The sequence below is a fragment of the Mirounga angustirostris genome, unplaced genomic scaffold (genome assembly GCF_029215605.1).
Source record: "Mirounga angustirostris isolate CCGP_5_RB_7025 unplaced genomic scaffold, mMirAng1.0.hap1 SCAF_12, whole genome shotgun sequence".
Classification (NCBI taxonomy): domain Eukaryota; kingdom Metazoa; phylum Chordata; class Mammalia; order Carnivora; family Phocidae; genus Mirounga; species Mirounga angustirostris.
This window is the reverse complement of record NW_026991720.1, coordinates 22,211,734-22,232,236: the sequence shown is the minus strand read 5'-3', so window position 1 is coordinate 22,232,236 and position 20,503 is coordinate 22,211,734. Positions and strand designations below refer to the sequence as shown.

At 38.7% G+C, this 20,503-nt stretch overlaps 1 protein-coding gene across 2 annotated transcripts in view; it reads left to right on the top strand.

Annotated features, from left to right (window-relative positions):
* The window catches only part of KLHDC10 (kelch domain containing 10), a 56,927-nt gene that overhangs the window by 31,061 nt on the left and 5,363 nt on the right, over positions 1 to 20,503 (top strand). For both annotated transcript variants that reach the window (XM_045864270.3, XM_045864271.2), the window contains 7 exons: positions 9,281 to 9,502; positions 11,366 to 11,520; positions 14,089 to 14,237; positions 16,027 to 16,111; positions 17,213 to 17,279; positions 17,845 to 17,892; positions 19,899 to 20,038. In XM_045864270.3, the coding sequence (XP_045720226.1) occupies positions 9,281 to 9,502; positions 11,366 to 11,520; positions 14,089 to 14,237; positions 16,027 to 16,111; positions 17,213 to 17,279; positions 17,845 to 17,892; positions 19,899 to 20,038 (866 nt within the window). The remainder of the gene's footprint in view (positions 1 to 9,280; positions 9,503 to 11,365; positions 11,521 to 14,088; positions 14,238 to 16,026; positions 16,112 to 17,212; positions 17,280 to 17,844; positions 17,893 to 19,898; positions 20,039 to 20,503) is intronic.

Genomic DNA, 20,503 nt, shown 5'->3' with positions numbered 1-20,503 from the left:
TAGTTATTTCCCTTCTCTCTCTTCATATTAAGAGCTCTGGCAACAGCATTAGTTCTAGGATAAAGCTATGAGGACAGCTCCTCAGGCGGAGTTAGGGGATTTGCTTTGGGGAAGGTTGAGCAGGGTATGTTCGTATGGACTGGGATTGGAGAGAGAGTGGGGGCACAAAGCAAAGCTTTGGATGAGGGAGGTGGAACAGGGACAGGAAAAGAAAGGGAGCTCCATCAAGCTGTGATGTACATTAAAGGACCATACCATCAAAATACGGCCTTTCTCATTCTGGCAATACCAAGGCAAAGCTACTTACCTTTTCTCTACTTCTAAAGGGCAACCTGTCTGTCAGTGTACCACTTACCTGCAGAGTCCCACAGTGAGTGAGAACCTCCCATTTGGAGGTTTGGAGACAAAGTACTACAACTATCGAGGAAACCCATGTCTCTCACAATCACTGACCAATGTAGTCCTTCATTTATTAATATAAATAGGTGATCAAAGCCCATCAGACATTTGAGGGAGATTAGACTTGAAAGAGGATGACTAAGATGAACAAGTGAAACACCTGACGTGGTGGAAACAGAGATAATGAGGAGGCAGAATGGAACTTTGGGAAGATCTGATCATAGATTTCCTCAGAGTCAAGAGTGAATTGGGTCTATAAATAAAAAACTAGCTGCTGAGGAGAAAAATGAATGATTAAAGAAGTAGTTCTGTGTTGAAGTCTTGATTGCTGACATAAAAATGCAGTTGGAGTGTTAAAAGACAAGCTTAAGACCAATTTTTATGAAAATAAAGAAGCAATATAGAGACCATAATGCAAGAAGACCAAAAGAGAAAATACATGAGAGAAATTCATACTTTGAGGATAAATCTGAGTGATCCAGTATCGATTTCGTAGAGTTACAGAAGGAAAGATCAGACAGTGGAAGAGAGAAAATAAAGAAATACAGAATATTTCCCTATACTTAAGAAAGACTCTGACTTTTCAAGTGTAAAGGGCCCACCAAGGAACAGGCAGGAAGAACACAAAAACAAAAACATGTATCTATACATTGCTGAACTCCTTATGATTCCAGAGACAGGAAATAGTGTATATTTTCTTAGTCTTAGAGCAAGACTAAGAATCAGACTGGTGTTGGATTTCTTACCTGCAACATGATTTGCTACGATAAGTACCTTCAGTGTTCTGAGAGAAAATTATTTTGAACAGAACTCTGTACCGAGCCTCACTAATGTTTAAGTGGGGGTAAAAATATATGAGAAGTCTGAAACTTTACAACACATACCCTTTTTGACAAAATTACTTTGAAGAGATACTCCCAGTAAAATGAAAACAAATCCAAGAAAGAGGGAGATTGGGATATAGGAAGCAACAGTGTGTAAAGAAACCAGTAAAACTTAAGAACTACGTCCAAATAAAGGGACTGTGAAGCCAAGTTTAATTGTTAAGAAAAGATTTATAAAAATACAGAATAAGATAAATGTGTGTATATGTGTATATATGTTTTATATATATAACATTCTGTAACTAAAAATACAGAATAATATAAATACATATGTGTATGTATGTCTGTGTATATGTGTATATATATAGATATAAGTAACATTCTATAACATTTCAGATGATTTAAACAAATTGGGGGTAGAGAGAAAGTAAAACTGCTTAACATCATCTAATTTTTTGTTCCAGAATTTACAGGTGTAATATGGGCTTATTAAAATTCAAATAATATGGGGGCGTCTGGGTGGCTCAGTCGTTAAGCGTCTGCCTTCGGCTCAGGTCATAATCCCAGGGTCCTGGGATCGAGCCCCGCATCGGGCTCCCTGCTCAGCGGGAAGTCTGCTTCTCCCTCTCCCACTCCCCCTGCTTCTGTTCCCTCTCTCGCTGTGTCTCTCTCTGTCACATAAATAAATAAAATCTTTAAAATAAATAAATAAATAAATAAATAAAAAATAAAATTCAAATAATACAGAAATACATAGGATGAAAAATGAATATCCTTATCTCAAGCATATATAACAAATTTGAACAGATTAGTAAGAAAAAAAGACATCTCAATAGAAGAACGTATTAAAGGCTTGAGCAGACATTTCTCAAAAGAAAAAACTCTAGTTGGCCAATAAACAGGAAAAGGTGCCCAATCTCATTAGTAATGAGACAAATGCCTATTAAAACCACAATGAAATAGGTCTACAAACTGATAAGAATTGCTAAATTTAGGGGCACCTGGGTGGCTCAGTTGGTTAAGCGACTGCCTTCGGCTCAGGTCATGATCCTGGAGTCCCAGGATCGAGTCCCGCATCGGGCTCCCCGCTCAGCAGGGAGTCTGCTTCTCCCTCTGACCCTCCCCCCTCTCATGCTCTCTCCCTATCTCATTTTCTCTCAAATAAACAGAATCTTTAAAAATAAATAAAGTGGAGAATTGCTAAATTTAAAAGACTGACAATACCAATAATAAGTATTTTGTAAACAGTTTGACCTTACCTAGCAAAGGTAAAGATTTCCATATATTGGGGCCCAGAAATTACATTTCTAGATTTATAACCAACAAATGGGGGTCCCCGTGCACCTGAAAACATGTACAAAAATGTTTATAGCAGCATTAAGAGCCACTAATTTGAAACAACCCAAACGTCTATTCACTCAATGTAGAGTGGATAAATTGTGGTATATATTCGTACAAAGAAATACTATTTGTTTTTTTTTTAAAGGTTTTATTTATTTATTTGTCAGAGAGAAGAGCGTAAGCACAAGCAGGGGGAGTGGCAGACAGAGGGAGAAGCAGGCTCCCAGCTGAGCAAGGAGCCCGATGTGGGACTCAATCCCAGGACCCTGGGATCATGGCCTGAGCCAAAGGCAGATGCTTAACTGACTGAGCCACCCAGGAGTCCCAAGAAATACTATTTGACAATGGAAATGAACAGACTACTTCACCCCAAACAACGTGAATGAATCTCAGAAACATAATTATGAATGAAAGAGCCCAGAAAGAATACATACTATATGATTCTACTAAAATACACTTCAAAACTAGGCCAAAATAGGGGCGTCTGGGTGGCTCAGTCGTTAAGTGTCTGCCTTCGGCTCAGGTCGTGATCTCGGTGTCCTGGGATCGAGCCCCGCATCATTGGGCTCCCTGCTCAGTGGGAAGCCTGCTTCTCCCTCTCCCACTCCCCCTGCTTGTGTTCCCTCTCTCGCTGTCTCTGCTAAATAAATTAAAACAAAACAAAACAAAACTAGGCCAAAATAAACAATACTGTTTAGGGATGCATATTAGGTATAATAAAGCTATTAAAAGAAAGCAAGTTTTATGATTGCCATAAAAATAGGAAGTACGTTTCCTCTAGAAGTGAAGGAGGTGGACGGAGGGAGTTGTGACCAAAAGGAGCAGGTAAGGGGGCATCTGGGTGCTGACAATATTCAGTATTTTGACCTGAGTGATGATTACCTTTTTGATAATTTGTTAAGCTGTACATTTATAGTTATATGTGTTCCTATACATGTGTTATATTTCACAATAATGTTAAATTAAAAAAGCAAAGGTCCTGCTTCACATCTTTATTCTTCACCTTATTCCCCTCTCCAGAAGTAATCACTGTTAATAGCTAAGTTTTTTTCCGTGTGTGGTTTGTTTGTTTACTGAGAGAGAGAGAGCGCTAGCGAGGGTGCTCCGGAGCCTGGGGGGGAGGGTGGGGAGGGGTGGAGGGAGAGAGAGAATCTTAACCAGGCTCCACAGCCGAGCACGGAGTCCCACGCGGGGATCGATTTCACCACCGTGAGATCATGACCTAAGCGGAAATCACAAGTCAATCGCTTAACGGACTGAGTCACCCAGTTGCCCCTGTATGTGGTTTATTCTTAATATTGTTAGGAAAACAAAAATTTACGGTTTTTAAAAATTTATTTGAGAGAGGGAAGGCACGTGTGCATGCCAACAGCAGAGGGGCAGAGAATCCTCAGGTGGACCCCATGCTGAGTGAGGAGCTGGAAAGCCAGGCTTGATCCCAGGGCCCTGAGATCATGACCTGAGTTGAAATGAAGAGTTGGCCGTTTAACTGACTGAGCCACCCAGGCGCCCCGAGTTTATGGGTTTTAAAAAAATATTAGAGGTAATAGGATGTGGATCTTCTAGGAGAAAAGGAAAGAAAAATAAGAAAGCTTAATTATTTTAATAAAATCAGAAAAGTGGAAAAATCAAGATTTTCTTGCTATCAAAAAAAGTGTCTAATAAAATTTGATACTCAGTGTGTTCGTTTTGTTAAAATGCATCAAGCTGTACTCTTATATGCAATTTTCTGTATGTTACAGTTCAATAAAAATTTTATTTAAAAAAAAAACCATACCCATTCCTGGTAAGGAAAAAATTTGCAGGCATCCAAGAATAAAGGAAAATTTATTTTATTGATAGGCTATCTATAAGAAACCAATTGCAAATATTATATATAATGGTGAAACATTACCAATATCCTCATTAAAGTAAAAATAAGACCAAAATGCTCAGTATCCTCTCCACTCTTCAACCTTGTTCTGGAGGTTTCAGCCAGTACTGTAGAAGACAAGGAAAAAAATAAAAGGTACATATATTGGAAAGAAAGAGCTGACAGTTGTCATTAATAACATGTACATGATTGTCTAGTATAAAATTCGAGATAATTAATGATAACTAATACCAGAATTCAGACAGTTGGCTGGATAAAATTTGAACTTGCAAAGATAAATTACTTCTCTATATATTAACAACAACCAATTAGAAAATAAAATAAAGAGATAGCCATTCACCATTACATGGAAAATTATAAAGTACCTAGAAATAAAAAACAAGAGGAAAACAATGAAACTATGCTAATGGCTATCAAAAAAGATGAGGATAAATGGCTAGAGATTGTTCCTTCATGACATAATTTCAGACTCAACAGAGAAGCTACAAGAATGGTAAAAAATTCTATACCATTCGCCCAGATTCCCCAAATGTTAACATTTGATCACATTTGCTTGATCCTGGTCCCTCTCTTCTCTTGCCTCTCCTCTTCCCTTTCACCCCCTCTTTCTCTCTCTATATAACACATGTATACATATGCACATGAATATTGTTTTTGTTTGAGCTGTTTGAGGTTAAGCTCCAGACATGATGCCACATTACCCCTAAATACTTTAGTGTCTATTCTTGAAAAACAAATACTCTTTTTGACTGCAGAACTAGTACCCAAAATAAGAAATTAACACTATTAACGCCATAAGTAATGGATAAAATTAACACTAGTATCTAATTTACAGACCTTACTTTCAGATTTTGCCAGTTATTCTAATGATGTCCTTTGTAGTAAAAGAAAATCCCAAATCATGTGTTGCATTCAGTTTTCATATATCTTTAGCTTTGACACTGATATTTTTTAACATTATAGACTAGTTATATTGTAGAATGTCCCTTAGTTTGTGTTTGTCTCATGTTTTTTCATGATTACATTCAGCTTATGCATTTTTGCTCTATCAGCTTATGCAATATGGTTCTATCACATTGCATCTGTAACAGTTTAAAGCATATATTCCTTTGACCCAGAAGTACTCAGACATTTGCATATGCACATATGTAAAGGAAGCTTTGTTACAATATTGTAATGGTGAAGACATTGACTAATCACCTGCTCATATGTTACCTTATGTTGGACAGCCAGCTTCTTTCTTCCTTTGGGCTAGAAACTAAAGCCCATTTCCCTGGTTACCATGAGCTCTGGCTTCTGCCCTGGGGTAAAGAGCAAGTGTTTGTGACAAGGTGAGCACATAGGAGAAGATGGCTGAGACATCATAGGTACACACTCCCTTAGCTGGATGTTGTCTTCTGGATATTGGGAGTTCACCTCTGCATGCAAGTTCAGTTTTAATTTTTGATTTTTTTTATGTTTGAATTGTTTACATTTTCTAGTGGAAGTTCCTGAATCAGGTAACCTAATTCACTGGGTGATTTTATTAGTAGCAAGCCATTTTTAGGAAAGTGAGATCTGCACATGGAGAATTTGGGGGAGGACTCAGAGAACTATTTAACAATCTAAAATCCAATTTTATTTTGGTCAAGGCTGATGAGCCTGTGCTATATCCCACATAATGAAAATCAGTGCTTAGTCTCCATGGCATTAGCCCTGACAAATTCCCATGATTTATTCAAGGTAAAATTTGACTTTCTGATATGTTAGTTACTCTTGGGCTATAAGTATGTACAAAGAAATCTCTAGTTACTGACTAAAGAGAAAGAAGAGTTACCCCTTTACTCCCAGCTATCAGACTTCTTGACAGCATGTTTAATATTTATCAAACATTGATCAGATGCTCTTTACCCAACAGTTTAATTTGCATAGATAATTAAATTACTTACAAAAGCCAGCAATTGAGTTAGACCAGCCCTGTTCAATAGAAATGTAAGCCACAAGTTTAAAAATTTCTAGTAGTCACAATAAAAAAGTAAAAGGTGGCATTAATTTTAATGCTTTTATTTAACTCAGGACATCAAAAATATCATTTCAACATACATTCAGTACAAAAGTTAGTAATTTTACATTCATTTTTGGATACTAAGTCTTTGAAATCCAGTGGGTATTTTACATTGAAATCATATCTCAGTTTGGACCATCTTCATTTCAAGTGCTCAGCATTAATATGTGGCTAGTGGCTACTGCATTGGCCAGTGCAGGACTAGACCAGAAGCTCTAGAGGACAGAAGTGGTAGTGGTCCTATCACCGTATCCCCAGCACCTTTTGCAGTACCTGGGACATAGCAAGTATCCAGTAATATTTTTGGCTTAATGAGTGAATGAGTGGATAAATATAAAACCGTCTTTTCACTAACTCCTCAACCTTTAATCTGTTTGAATTACATTTGTCACAAAAATAGTTGTCAGTTAACTCATAATGGAATATCTGCTCTACAGCCATTGAGAGAAAATCCTGGAACATACTGTATGTCTTTTCATATTTGTCCAAAAGCAGTTTTAAAAAATTATCTGTTGACTCCAGGGAGTAAAGCAAATGACATTATAGAGATTCTTAGAGTTCCCATCTATTGCCACAGCAACTGTTATGTTTTTTCTTTAAATTTGTCTAATTTTTAGAACCATTTCTGTTGTGAGAAGACCATTGCATAATCCAACCCCTGCCCCTGAAATCGTGTATCTCTTAAGTATAATGATATCAAAGTCCATTGAGAGCTGTACACTATTTTGACCATGCCTGTCACTGTTTACTTTGACCTGAAGTTAAAATCAATGAAACTCCTAGTGTCTTTTATATAGCTCCAACTGTTTTAGGTGTTATGGGTAATACAGGATAATTGTTATACATGATCTTTGCCCTTGAGGAGCTTATAACCTATTTGGAAAAGAAAAACAAATGTTAACAAAATGAGTAGAGAAAAATTAAGTTTATAAACTTTTGTTTAGTGTTTTTTGTGTGCCTTAGGCTTGGTGCGAGAAAGGTGAATGCAGGTACATTCCTCTTTCTTCAAATAGTTCACAGATACTTGGAAAGATTCATATATAAACCAATAAACATTTTAATAAAGTATGAAAAATCTGTGAGGTACAGGAATAATATCCCCTTATACAGACGAGGAAGCTGAGGTACAGTGAGGGTCAGTGACTTGCTCAAGGTAGCAGTTAGAAAAAACCTGGATTCAAATCTAGATATTTGTAGGAGCCTTTGCTTTTTCTTCCACACCACACTTTCTGTGTTTCAAGATTCCTAGAAAGAGAAATTGAGTTCTTCAGTTGAGGTAAATCACAGCTCATGAGTAAATTTTCTGATTATAGTTTGCCTAATTTTATATTCACGTATTTACACAGTTATGGTGTAATAATCTTATTGTGTCTATATATCCTATTTGAATTACAGGGTACTGAACTTTAAGGGCCCTAGGGTTTTATTGAGGAGAAAACTGTAAGGGCTGGACTCGGAGGCATTTCCACAAGTAGGCATTGAAGGGTAGGAGACCAGGCCAAGGGCCAAGGGAAGGAGTTGGCTTTATAAGCAGAGAGAAACTTAGGCAGGAGTGTGAGAGATCAGGCCAAAGTTATGTTGTGAAGGGCTCTAAATTGCGGGTTGAGGACTCTGTACTTGAACAGGAAGGAGCCATCAAAGATTCTCAGACAGGACTGACAGGTCAGAGTTGAGGGATTCAGTGATTGATTCATGGTTTATTTGTTTTTTTAGTTTCTCTAGATAGATGCAACTTCTTTTCTGTTCTTATTTGAAATTATACCCTAAGAAGTGGGATTTTGATTAAGAAAATATATAAGGCCTATGTTAGGTTGGTAATAAGCGTTTATATTTAGGTGTCCAGCATCGTCCTAAATATTAATTAACATTATACTAGTATCTGTTCCTAATAGAAGAAAGTAGATAACTCTTTAGGGTAACAGAGAACTATAATAGCTTCTTATTCCACCCAGTATGGATTTAAGCATCTTTGGTTCTGTAGCTATGTAAGGGTTTGTGTAGACGGGTATAAAAAATTATAAGGATAATAGAAATAATCTAAAATTTTAGGGTTTTTTACTCTAAAATAATCTTGAAGTAATTTTTAGTGGACTGGTTGTTGGACTTTAAACTTCAGAAAGCTTTCAAATATAAATTGTAGAAATAGCTTTTCTTAGTAAAGCTCTTAGTAGGATGAAAGATGCTCTTTGAGATAACTGTAAGGATATTTTTTAACTGCCATAATGTCTGGAGTGGTATTTAATTCTAAATTTTGCTATAACTCTTTGAAAGCCAGTTTTCTTTTTAAGTGTATAATTATATATTGTGAACAAATCTTAGGTTTTATGTGTATGTATTTTTATTTATACATGACTCATTCACATTTGTGATTATATTTATGTAGTTCTCTAATATTTTCAGTTTAATTTAGTTGCCCTGTGTTTTTGTTCTCCTCTAAGGAAATAAGAAAATTTGTACTGTTAGCTTTTGGCTTATTAAACCCCTCCTCCTTCTTTTCTTGAAAATTTCAAGTTGTCAGCCATTTTTTTGAGTTTATAATGCTATTTTACCTCCCTCGGAAAAAATTTTTTTACAGTTACCAAAATCTGAAAGTAGTCATATGAAATAGAAATGGAGACTAGCTCCTTAAAATCTTAAGTAGTGTGTGTGAATGTAAAAATAACCTAAGCAAATAAAAAGTAAATCCATGTGATAAATTTTCCCTGATTCCCTTTTAAAGCTAAAATGATTGAGACCAAATTTTGTTTGTGCTTTTAATCTGCTTGGCCATCTGTGGAAAACTGTCTTCTTCTCTCCTAGGCCACAGACCTCCACCAGCACGAAGTGGACATCGTTGCGTGGCAGATAATACCAACCTCTATGTGTTTGGAGGTTATAACCCAGATTATGATGAATCTGGAGGGCCAGATAATGAAGACTATCCTCTCTTCAGGGAGCTTTGGAGGTATCATTTTGCTACAGGAGTATGGCACCAGATGGGCACGGACGGCTACATGCCCCGGGAATTGGCATCTATGTCACGTGAGTGCAGGCAGTTCTGAACTTTTGACTTTATGAAATGTTTGTGAGGACAGGTCGGTGTCACATGCTTCTTGTTAATAATTTGTAATAATACTGTAATATGATTAAATCCTGTTAAGGGATAGACTTTTTACTGTGGTAATAATGTAGCATGCTGATTCAGAATCACTTGGGAGTTGGCTAGTCCTGAGTTTGAATCTAGCTATGTACCATTTACTTGCTTGATGATTTTTAGGTTCAAGTTCCTTACCTGTAAAATGGGATTAGTAATATCTCAGCGGGTTCAATATAAAGTATCATATATATACTAGGTATAATGTAGTAGAGGATCAAGAGAGGGGGTTTATAATGACTATAATAGCTTTTGAACAAAGTACTTCACGCATAGTATCCGTTTACCTCACAACATCTCTATGATGCACGTACTAGAATTATTGCCATTGTACAAATGAGAAACTGAGACTATTAGAGAGGCCTTAAGGGAATAGCTAAGAGTGCAGGCTCTGGAGCCAGACTGCCTGGGATTAAATCCTAGCTTGGCAAGGTTCTTTTTGGGAAACCTTCAACAAGTATTTAAACCACTCTCCACTTCTGTTTCATCTTCTGTAAAAATGGAGAAGATAGTATTAGTTTTTACCTCATAGGGTTGTTGTGAAGATTAATTTGGAGAGATTGGATAACTTGACTGAGGTCACATGAGAATTGAAACCTAGCTCTTGCTGGCTCCAGAGCCCATGTTGACTCTCAGACTATATCAACTGAAGAATCGATTTTTATTTTTTAATTTTTTTTGAAGATTTTATTTTTTATCTGAGAGAAAGAGAGAGAGAGAATGAGAGGGGGAGAAGGGCAGAGAGAGAAGCAAACTTTCTGCTGAGCAGGGATCCCGATGCAGGGCTCGATCCCAGGGCCCTGAGATCATGATCTGAGCCGAAGGCAGACACTTAACCTACTGAGCCACCCAGGTGCCCCCCCCAAATCAATTTTTAAAAATGCCATTGAGGAGCACCTGGGTGCTTAGTCGTTAGGCACTTCCCTTAGGCTCAGGTCATGATCCCAGGGTCCTGGGATCGAGCCCCGCATCAGGTTCCCTGCTCTGCGGGAAGCCTGCTTCTCCCTCTCCCACTCTCCCTGCTTGTGTTCCCTCTCTCGCTGTGTCTCTCTCTCTGTCAAATAAATAAATAAAATCTTTAAAAAAATACCACTGAAATAATATAGTAGTACGATTTCAGGAGTATTTGTCTCTAGAGAAAGAATATATGTGCATGTGTGCATGCCTGTGCATGCGTGTGTGTGTGTGTGTGTGTGTGGTGGCAGGAACAGAAGAAATACAGAGAACACCAAAGTTACCAGCAGGATATTGGTGTTTCTTTTTATCTGGTAGAGGATCAAGGTGACAGAAATATAATTTAAAATGTAGAGATCATTCATTCCCCCGGCAAAAACAGAATGATCCTTTTATCCCTTCATCCGGAGTCATGCTGGGTCTTTGCTGAGGCTAAGATGGTACTTCCTTTTCCTCTTCTTTACTGCCTACTTGAACTGTCTTCAGCGGCAGTGGTGTACCGTAGTTCATGTCATTTAGTATTGTTAGAGCACAGTCCTTCATGACCTCCACAAATATGTACTGAATACATGTCACATACCTAACAATGAGCTAGAGCTAACTATATGGTATAGTGCACATAGTGTGAATTAAACCTTTTTCTGCAGAACTTTGTAGTAGTTGTATGTCAGTGGTTTGAGTTATCTTCTGAGAGTGTTAAAGCAGACACTCTTTTAGTTTCTCAGTTATTTTGGGTTTATGTGGGAACATACTGCAGGTAGCCAGTACATAATGGAAATGTACGTCTCCTTCCCCAGTTGTGTTACATGGAAACAACCTGTTGGTATTTGGAGGTACAGGCATCCCGTTTGGTGAGAGCAACGGCAATGACGTCCACGTGTGTAACGTGAAGTATAAGAGATGGGCTTTACTCAGCTGTCGGGGGAAGAAACCCAGTCGTATATATGGACAGGTACCAATCTGGGCAATCATGGTGGATGTATTAGTGCCAATTTTTCTAGTTCTGGGGACAGTGTCAGAATATTTGTTTCCACTTTTTTAAACAGAGAGTGAATTCACTGTTTAATATTTGATTTTTCAGTTCATATTTCAAAAAGGATTTTATTTATTGAGAGAAGAGAGAGAGCATGAGTCAGGGGGCGGGGCAGAGGCAGAGGGAGGAGCAGGCTCCCCACTGAGTGGGGAGCCCGAAAGGGGGCTCAATCCCAGGATCCCATGACCTGAGCCAAAGGCAGATGCTTAACCACCTGAGCCACCCAAGTGCCCAGGGTTCTTTTTTTTTTTTTTTAAAGATTTATTTATTTGAAAGAGAGCACACTCATGAGTGGGGGGAGGGCAGAGGGAGAGAGAGAATCCTCCTGCAGACTCCCCACTGAGTGTGGAGCCCCACACAGGGCTTGATCTCAAGACCCTGAGACCATGACCTGAGTCAAAACCAAGAGCCAGGCACTCAACTGACTGAGCCACCCAGGCGCCCTCTGATTTTTCAGTTTTTTTTTTTTTTTTTTAAGATTTTATTTATTTATTTGACAGAGAGAGAGATAGCGAGAGCAGGAACACAAGCAGGGGGAGTGGGAGAGGGAGAAGCAAGCTTCCTGTGGAGCAGAGAGCCTGATGCGGGGCTCGATCCCAGGATGCTGGGACCATGACCCGAGCCGAAGGCAGATGCTTAATGACTGAGCCACCCAGGCGCCCCTGATTTTTCAGTTCTGATGTGAAATCGTAATTTGCAAATCTGGTTATTTATGTCCTTTCCTTTTTTTCTCATTCTTTATTTCTAATCCAATTTGGGATCATGACCTAGATCTATACAGGGTTTTTTTGTTTTGTTTTGTTTTTTAAGATTTTATTTATTTATGAGAGAGAGAGAGAAGGTGAGCATGAGCAGGGGGAGGGGCAGAGGGAGAAGCAGACTCTCCGCTGAGCAGGGAGCCTGATGCAGGGCTCCATCCCAGGACCCCGAGATCATGACCTGAGCTGAAGGCAGGCGCTTAACCGACTGAGCCACCCGGGCGCCCCTATACAGAAGTATTTTTAAATGTCAGGACCCACCCATCTCCACTCCCATTCCCAGTAGAGTTTGGGCTCAACATACGGTCAGGGTGCTGTCATCTCTAAAATGATATGATTCTTTGGAGAGCTTACTGACCTAAGTAGTAGAGTAGATGATCTCTGCACTTGGAAGGGACTTTTATACAGACTAATCTGAGCTAAAACACAGATTATGTGGAGAGTAGTTTCTAGTTAGGTTCCAGTGCTTCAAACCTTAGGTTTGAAAAGATCCAAAAAGATAGGGAGCAACCCACCAACATCAGAGACCCTTTGAGAGTAATGGGCTAAGGTTAAAACAACTTTAGCTTCTTTTTCCACTGGCCAGCATTATTACTGATAAGTACCTCCTGAGCTATGTGTAGAGGTACATACTGGATAACTCTGTATTCCACCAGAGGAGGCATTAAAACTCTGAGAAATGACCATTAACAAAAGCGGAACTTATGCTGAAGGGAGTCTGGTGGAAAATGTGAAGTTTTTAGGACTGCCAACTTTAGACATGTTACTTAAGGGGTTCTGGTGGCTTATTTTCACATCTGCTTCTTCTTCCTGAGAGTGTTTTTCTTCACACTGCTTAGAAAGAGAAGCAGCTTTGTATGGAAATGCTCATGTCCATGATGTATGCATTCTTTGGTTGGCTGGGACCCCTAAGCAATATCCAGGCTTCTTGCCTATTTAGGGAGAACTGCTTTCCAGTTGAGCAAAGCTTTACCTTTCTTTCTTTCTTTCTTTCTTTTTTAAGATTTATTTATTTATTTTTTAGATAGAGCGCACGTGGTGGGGAAGGGGCAGAGGGAGAGGGAGAGAGTCTTAAGCAGACTCCATGCTGAGCAGCCCAACTCAGGGCTCAATCTAACAACCCTGAGATCACGACCTCAGCCAAAACCAAGAGTGGGATGCTTAACCGACTGCACCACCCAGGCACCTCAAAGCTTTACCTTTTGTTTTTATTATTATTATTATTATTATGTTATGTTAATCACCATACATTACATCATTAGTTTTTGATGTAGTGTTCCATGATTCATTGTTTGCGTGTAACATTCTAAAGACAGTCTCTGTGTTCTCTAAAATCTTTTATCTTTTATTTATTTATTTATTTATTTTTAAGTATATTTTTTAAAGATTTTATTATTCATTTATTTGAGAGAGAGAGAGAAAGAGTGCAAGTGGGGGGAGGAGCAGAGGGAGAGGGACAAGCAGACTCCCTGCTGAGCGGGGAGCACAATGACGTGGAGCTTGATCCCATGACTATGACAGGAATGAGCCGAAATCAAGAGTCAGAAGCTCAACCGACTGAGCCACCCAGGTGCCCCTAAAATCTTTAATCTTTTAAAGGTCTGATATTTTAGAAGGTTAAAAAGTACAAGAGAATTTCATGAAGTCTGATTTTGGGGTATTTAGTAAGTTTATATTCTTTAATCAGGTGTTAATGAGTCAATGGTGTTCACCTTTCCTTGCTATCCAGGCCATGGCGATCATCAATGGCTCCCTTTATGTTTTTGGAGGGACAACTGGCTATATTTACAGCACAGACCTGCACAAATTAGATCTCAATACCAGAGAGTGGACACAACTGAAACCAAACAACCTATCTTGTGATCTGCCAGAAGAGAGGTGAGGTTCTAGGATCAAAGCATATTTATTCTTTCTTGCTAAGATTTGACTTTTTTCAGAATATTGGTAATACGGTTTGAAGAAAACTCTTATAGCCTGGTTAGAATAGCCAACTGGCTGGTAGATCCCAGTTCAGCGTTAAAGAAAGGTCTTCTGGTTAAGGAATGATATTTCCCCCCTTAACTATAGATTTTTTTCTCATGTTATTTCCTTTTATATCTCTTTTTTTCTGCATTAGGAAGATAGTAACACTTTGAAGAAGAAACCAATGGTAGCAAATGTAATTAAATATCATATTACAGACAAAACAGTTACTTTCTAGTTACTTTTTGATTCCCTTCTTAACTTGCATATTGGGATTCTTTGGCTCATTTGCTTGCAGCTGTTTACCCCAGAGTGCCTGTGGCACTCAATTCCCACAGTGGTACTCAGTGAATATTGATCGGATGGGTGGATGGATGGGTGGATGGGAGGGAGGGAGGACATTCATTTTAAGTGCCCTGTTAAGCACGCAAACATCACATGGTGCTCCCAGCGGCCTTCTGGGAGTAGTCCTAGGCCTTTCACTTTTCTTTCCTGCTAGGAGTTGCCTCTTAGAATTAAACTCTGTGAAATACTTTTTTCCCCCTCCAGTTTAAAAGCAAAGATACTAAATACTTTTTTATTCACTTTGTTTAGATGAATCCAGTTATCTCTTTGTTTCCTTTAAACAAAATGGCATAGAGCTTAGCTAAGGAAGACTTAGTCTTTATTGTAGTATGTTAGTAGGCTGATGATTGCAGAGCTACCATGTGAGGACTTGGGAGGTGGGCTGCTGCTGGAATAATTTTGATGTAATGTATTTTATCAGCACCAGGGCCTTCAGGGAAAGGAGGAACTAGATTAAGTATTCAAAGCATTTTCACATGGTTGCCTTCTTGAATCATTTTATGGACATATTATAAATTGTTTCAGCTTCTAGCTAGACTGCTTGGATAAAAGTTCTGGTAGGTGTTTCACATTATATTCACAGTTCTATGTAGCAGAATTTTTCTGATATCTTTGTGTCTATTAAATATCTTTTTTTTAAAAGATTTTATTTATTTGAGAGAGAGCATGAGAGGGGGTAGGGTCAGAGGGAGAAGCAGACTCCCTGCCGAGCAGGGAGCCCAATGCAGGACTTGATCCCAGGACTCCAGGATCATGACCTGAGCCGAAGGCAGTCGCTTAACCAACTGAGTCACCCAGGCACTCCTAAATAAGTATCTTAATTTGAAAGCCAGCAGTGTAGGGTTTCTGATAAAATGTAGACAGATTACTTTTTAAAAACTCTGTAATAATGTCCCCCCTTATACAGAGTTATCACAAAAAGATTATAGAAAATCTGGAAAAGACAAATAAGCAAAATGAAGAAAATAAAAAAATAAAACCTAAATCTAGAGATAACCAGGGTTAACATTTTAGACGTATCTCTGTAGTCATTTTCTGTGCATATTTGTGTATCTATAAAGTTTTCATGGGATTAGAGCCTATCTGCTCTTACATAACTTTTTTTTTTTTTTCAGTTAATGACATGAAAAGAAGTTCTCAGTATATTAACTGTCTTCCCTGCCTACATTCTTATTGGTTGCACACTAATCCATTTTATGTATATTCTGTAATTCGTTTAACCAATTCACTATTGTTAAACACTTAGGTTATCTCTAGTAATTTATTACTATAAATAATTATCCAATAAAAAGCCTTGCAGCTAAATCTTAGGTAGATCATTTTTCACTTCATTATAAACGGGTTTTATGTATGTTTTCAGGTACAGACATGAAATTGCACATGATGGGCAGAGGATTTACATCTTGGGAGGTGGTACTTCCTGGACAGCTTATTCCTTAAACAAGGTATATTTAAAAATAATAATAATAATAATAATAATAATAAGGAGAGAGGCATGTTTCATACTAAGTAAGATAATTCTGTTACTATAGATATTTGAATTTTTTTTTTTTTTTAAGATTTTATTTATTTACTTGACAGAGAGAGACCGCGAGAGAGGGAACACAAGCAGGGGGAGTGGGAGAGGGAGAAGCGGGCTCCCCGCAGAGCAGGGAGCCCGATGTGGGGCTCGATCCCAGGACCCTGGGATCATGACCTGAGCCAAAGGCAGACGCTTAACGACTGAGCCACCCAGGCGCCCCCCTAGATACTTGAATTTTTGAACAGGTTCTTCATTAACACCTATTTTGTGTTATATGCTTTTTATAACATATGGCCAAACTCTGTGCCCTGATGCACCTTCCAGCTGACCATTATATTGATCACACATTGAAAATACATGAAAATTATCCCTGGCATAAGTTGGATGAGGAAAGTGACTAAAAGGAAGGTATAGTAGCTCGAATGGAAAAACTGATGAGAACTGGAACCATGATGCTAGGGATGTCACATCTCTGTCATCGTCAGTGCTGTATATTTAAAAAGAACAGTCACGTTTAGGGCTGTGCATCTTTAGGAAGCTGTGCTCTGAAGGGTTTTTATTCATCCATTTCTGTGGCATTGCTAAATCCACATCTCCCGGGAGAAATCTAGGTTAGGCTACAGAGCTCCTGGGCTGCTTTGGAACCTTATTGGTCTTTTTCAAGTTTTGTCAAAACTGTGTTCTCGTATTTTCTTATCAACACTTACTTTTTTCTTGTATAAAAATGATAAATGTTCATTGTTAAAAATGTTCATTGTGGCAGTTGCAGAATTCCAAGTTTTTTGGGTTTTTTTCCTGTGATTTAAAAAAAATTGGAATCCTGTATCTGTTTATCTTTCAACTGCTTCATTTAATGTTTTGCGTTCTAATTTTAGAATTAGGGAAGATTGGAGAAAGGCAAAAGAAACGAAGACTTTTTAACCAAGAGTACATGTTTATATAGGCCGTTGTTAAAAAATCCAGTTTTCAGGCTAGCTAAAATTATTTACATGTGTGTATCTTCTTTTTTTTTTTTCTCCCCAAGATCCATGCCTACAACCTTGAAACAAACGCATGGGAGGAAATTGCCACAAAACCCCATGAAAAAATAGGTAAATTTAAAATATCGATTCATTTATCTTTAATAAATATATTTTAATTTTTACTTGTTTTGGAGGGTAATACTTTTTATATGACAAGTGAAATATCTGTTGTGCTGGTGTTATAAATTATTTTTATTCCTTAGTCCAATTATTATTCTTCCTCTATAATTGTGCAGAGACTTTTAATGGGGATTGTTGAGTTCTGTGGAAGCTGGGAAATGTGGCATTAGACAGAGCCACATAGCCAGGTGGGTTAGGAAGCAGACACTTGAATCAAGATCCACCTGTCTTTTGTGGGTAAAAGGGCTTGGGAAAGCTACTAGTAACCCTGCCCCTCCCACCCCTTTTTGTTCCCCTGGCACCTGAACACTGTACAGTTACAGTGAGACTCAGATGGCTTTATTTTAGTGTGAAATAAGGAAGGATTGGAAGGACTAGTCAATGTTTGCTTAATGCAACAATGGGATTGTTTTAAGTGAGTTATTCATAGTATGTCTCTCACCGTGGCACATCAATGTTAGTCTTAGTCTTTCTGTAAATAATGGAATTTCTGTGTTTATTATGTATTTGGCAGGTTTCCCTGCAGCCCGAAGATGTCACAGTTGTGTCCAAATAAAAAATGGTAAGGTTTCTAAAGAACATTCTAGTTCCATTTTTGTAATTGTATATGCTGAGAATGTCTTTATATATACGTAAAGGGCATAATTTTGAGAAGAATCTGTTCCTTGTAGTTTAAATTTAAAGGGAAGTCCATGAAGTTATGCTTCTTTCAGTGGTTTTCATCAAGTACACGGGTGGGGTGTTTGGGTTCCCTCAGTTACCAGAGAACTCAGAGTTTGTTGATAAATAAACTTTTATTATACAGCCTGACCTTTCAACACCCCACCCCAACAGATATCTGTGGTTATGGTGGGTAATACTGATAATCTTGACATATAATCGAGACCTCGGTAGACATAGTTTTAAAATTACAATAACTCCTTCAGAGTGATATTTCATAAAGTTTATTCTGTGCTCTGTCTGATGCCAAATAGGACTCTTTTTTTTTTTTTTTAAGATTTTATTTATTTATTTATTTGACAGAGAGAGACAGTGAGAGAGGGAACACAAGCAGGCAGAGTGGGAGAGGGAGAAGCAGGCTCCCCGCTGAGCAGAGAGCCCGATGCGGGGCTCGATCCCAGGACCCTGGGATCATGACCTGAGCTGAAGGCAGACGCTTAACAACTGAGCTACCCAGGCTCCCCCAAATAGGACTCTTTGCTCATTCTTTGGCTATATTACAAGAGAGCCATTGTATGGCTTCCAAAAGCAGCTGCGACTACTTCATCCGAGTGTGATAAATGACTCTTCTTTGGACAGCCCTCCTGTCTTTTAATTTACAGCTTATTTATAGTTTGGTACACCACCTTCCATTTTTCCTGGGAGGAAGGTGTGTATAAATGAGTTTCATAGCCCATATCCTTTCAGCAGTTTAGTTGGGATTTAACTAGGGTTATGCTGCCATCTCCAGTACAGAAGTGCTTTTTATTATGCTTCTGCTTTCTGCATAAGATGTATAGATAGTGGGATTGTTCAGCTTGCCTCTCGAAGAAGCAAAGCTGTACTTTGCTTCGGAGCTGAACTTTTCTTGAATCTTAGCCAAAAACGTTTCCAGTATATTTTACAGTTTAATTAAGTATTGGCTTAAGCTTGATCTAGACCTGAATGAAGACATCTACTCATTTGATTCATTGAGGCCAGGCACTGTACCAGTGGAATTCAGCCTTAGTTTGGGGCATTTCGTTTGAATGTTACAAGTTGACCAGTTACCACTATCTAACTTTACAAAAACAAAACAACAACCGTGATGAAAAACTTTTGATTTGGGGGAAGGTTGAAAGAACTTAAAGAACTGTATAGATCAAATGGGGCTTCACACTGTCCTCCTTTGGCTGAAGAAAGCTTGGACGAACCACTTTTGTGTCCCCCAAGCTGAACATTGCAGTGAATGTTTCTCCTCAGGTTACATGTCCGCATAGAGGATATTTGTCTGTATGGGCAGACGAATATCATCCTTTCTAGAACATTATTTGAAAGAATTTGCAAACTGGTGGCCTGCAGTTACATTTTGTTTGGCTCATATATGTATTAAAAATTTTTGGATTAGCGGATAACACTTAAAAATCAAAATGTCTCCCTTAGGAAAAAAAAAAAATCCAGATCTCCAGCTCCTCTGGAAAAATCAGAAGATCTGGCAGTTGTGGACCTTAAGTTCTGCATATTATCGATCAGCTGGAGCTGCATCACCATCTCCTTTAGAGCAGTGCACTCCTGTTTGTTTATTTTCCCTGGACCTTCTTGTTCATTCACTTCCTGTGCCTGGCACCTGTAGGTATTTGAATTTGAGGACCCAGACATGAAGCCTCCTTAGAGACTTGCATCCCAAGTCCTAGCCAAGATCCCAAAATAGTGTCTGTACTTTACTGAGGGATAGGACCAGCAGCAGGACAGGACTGCCCGGCTACAGCCGTCTGTGGTAGGGGGCGATCCACAGAACCGGTCCCACGTCAGCTAGCCAGGGGATCTACTACAAAACATGCTAGAGCCGTAGCTCTTTTGTGTGACCCGGGGTCTCTCTTTTCTCGATAGACGTGTTTATTTGTGGGGGCTATAACGGAGAAGTGATCCTGGGAGATATCTGGAAGTTGAACCTGCAGACTTTTCAGTGGGTGAAGCTCCCAGCTACCATGCCCGAGCCAGTTTACTTTCACTGTGCAGCTGTTACACCCGTAAGTTTTTGTTTTCATATCTTCCTTACATAGTTGCAGGTGATAAGGAAATACTTTCAGCGATATTAGCAAGAGAAAAAAGATTCTGAAATTACCAATCTTGGATTAAGAATGTGTTTCTAAAACTTTCTTCAAAACAAAGCTAGCCCTTCCTCTGAGAAAAGGTGAGAGAAGCCATCATACCCAGTTTAAAAGAGCAGTGTAATTGTAAAAGGAAGGCTGCGCGCGGCCATTCAGGCTCTGGCAGGGACAGAGAAGTTGTGTTCTGGGAGGGCGGAATAGCTCTAGCCCCACGATGCCTTGTGGTTAAAGATCCCACTAGTTTCTCGAAGGCAAGGGCCTTTATTTTCATCTTTGTATTCCCAGTATTTGACACTGTGAATACTTAATATACGGTTAGTTTAATGTTTGTTGAAGTTAAAAAAAAAAAAAAAAGAACAAAGCTATAGTTTTCTCCTAGTAACT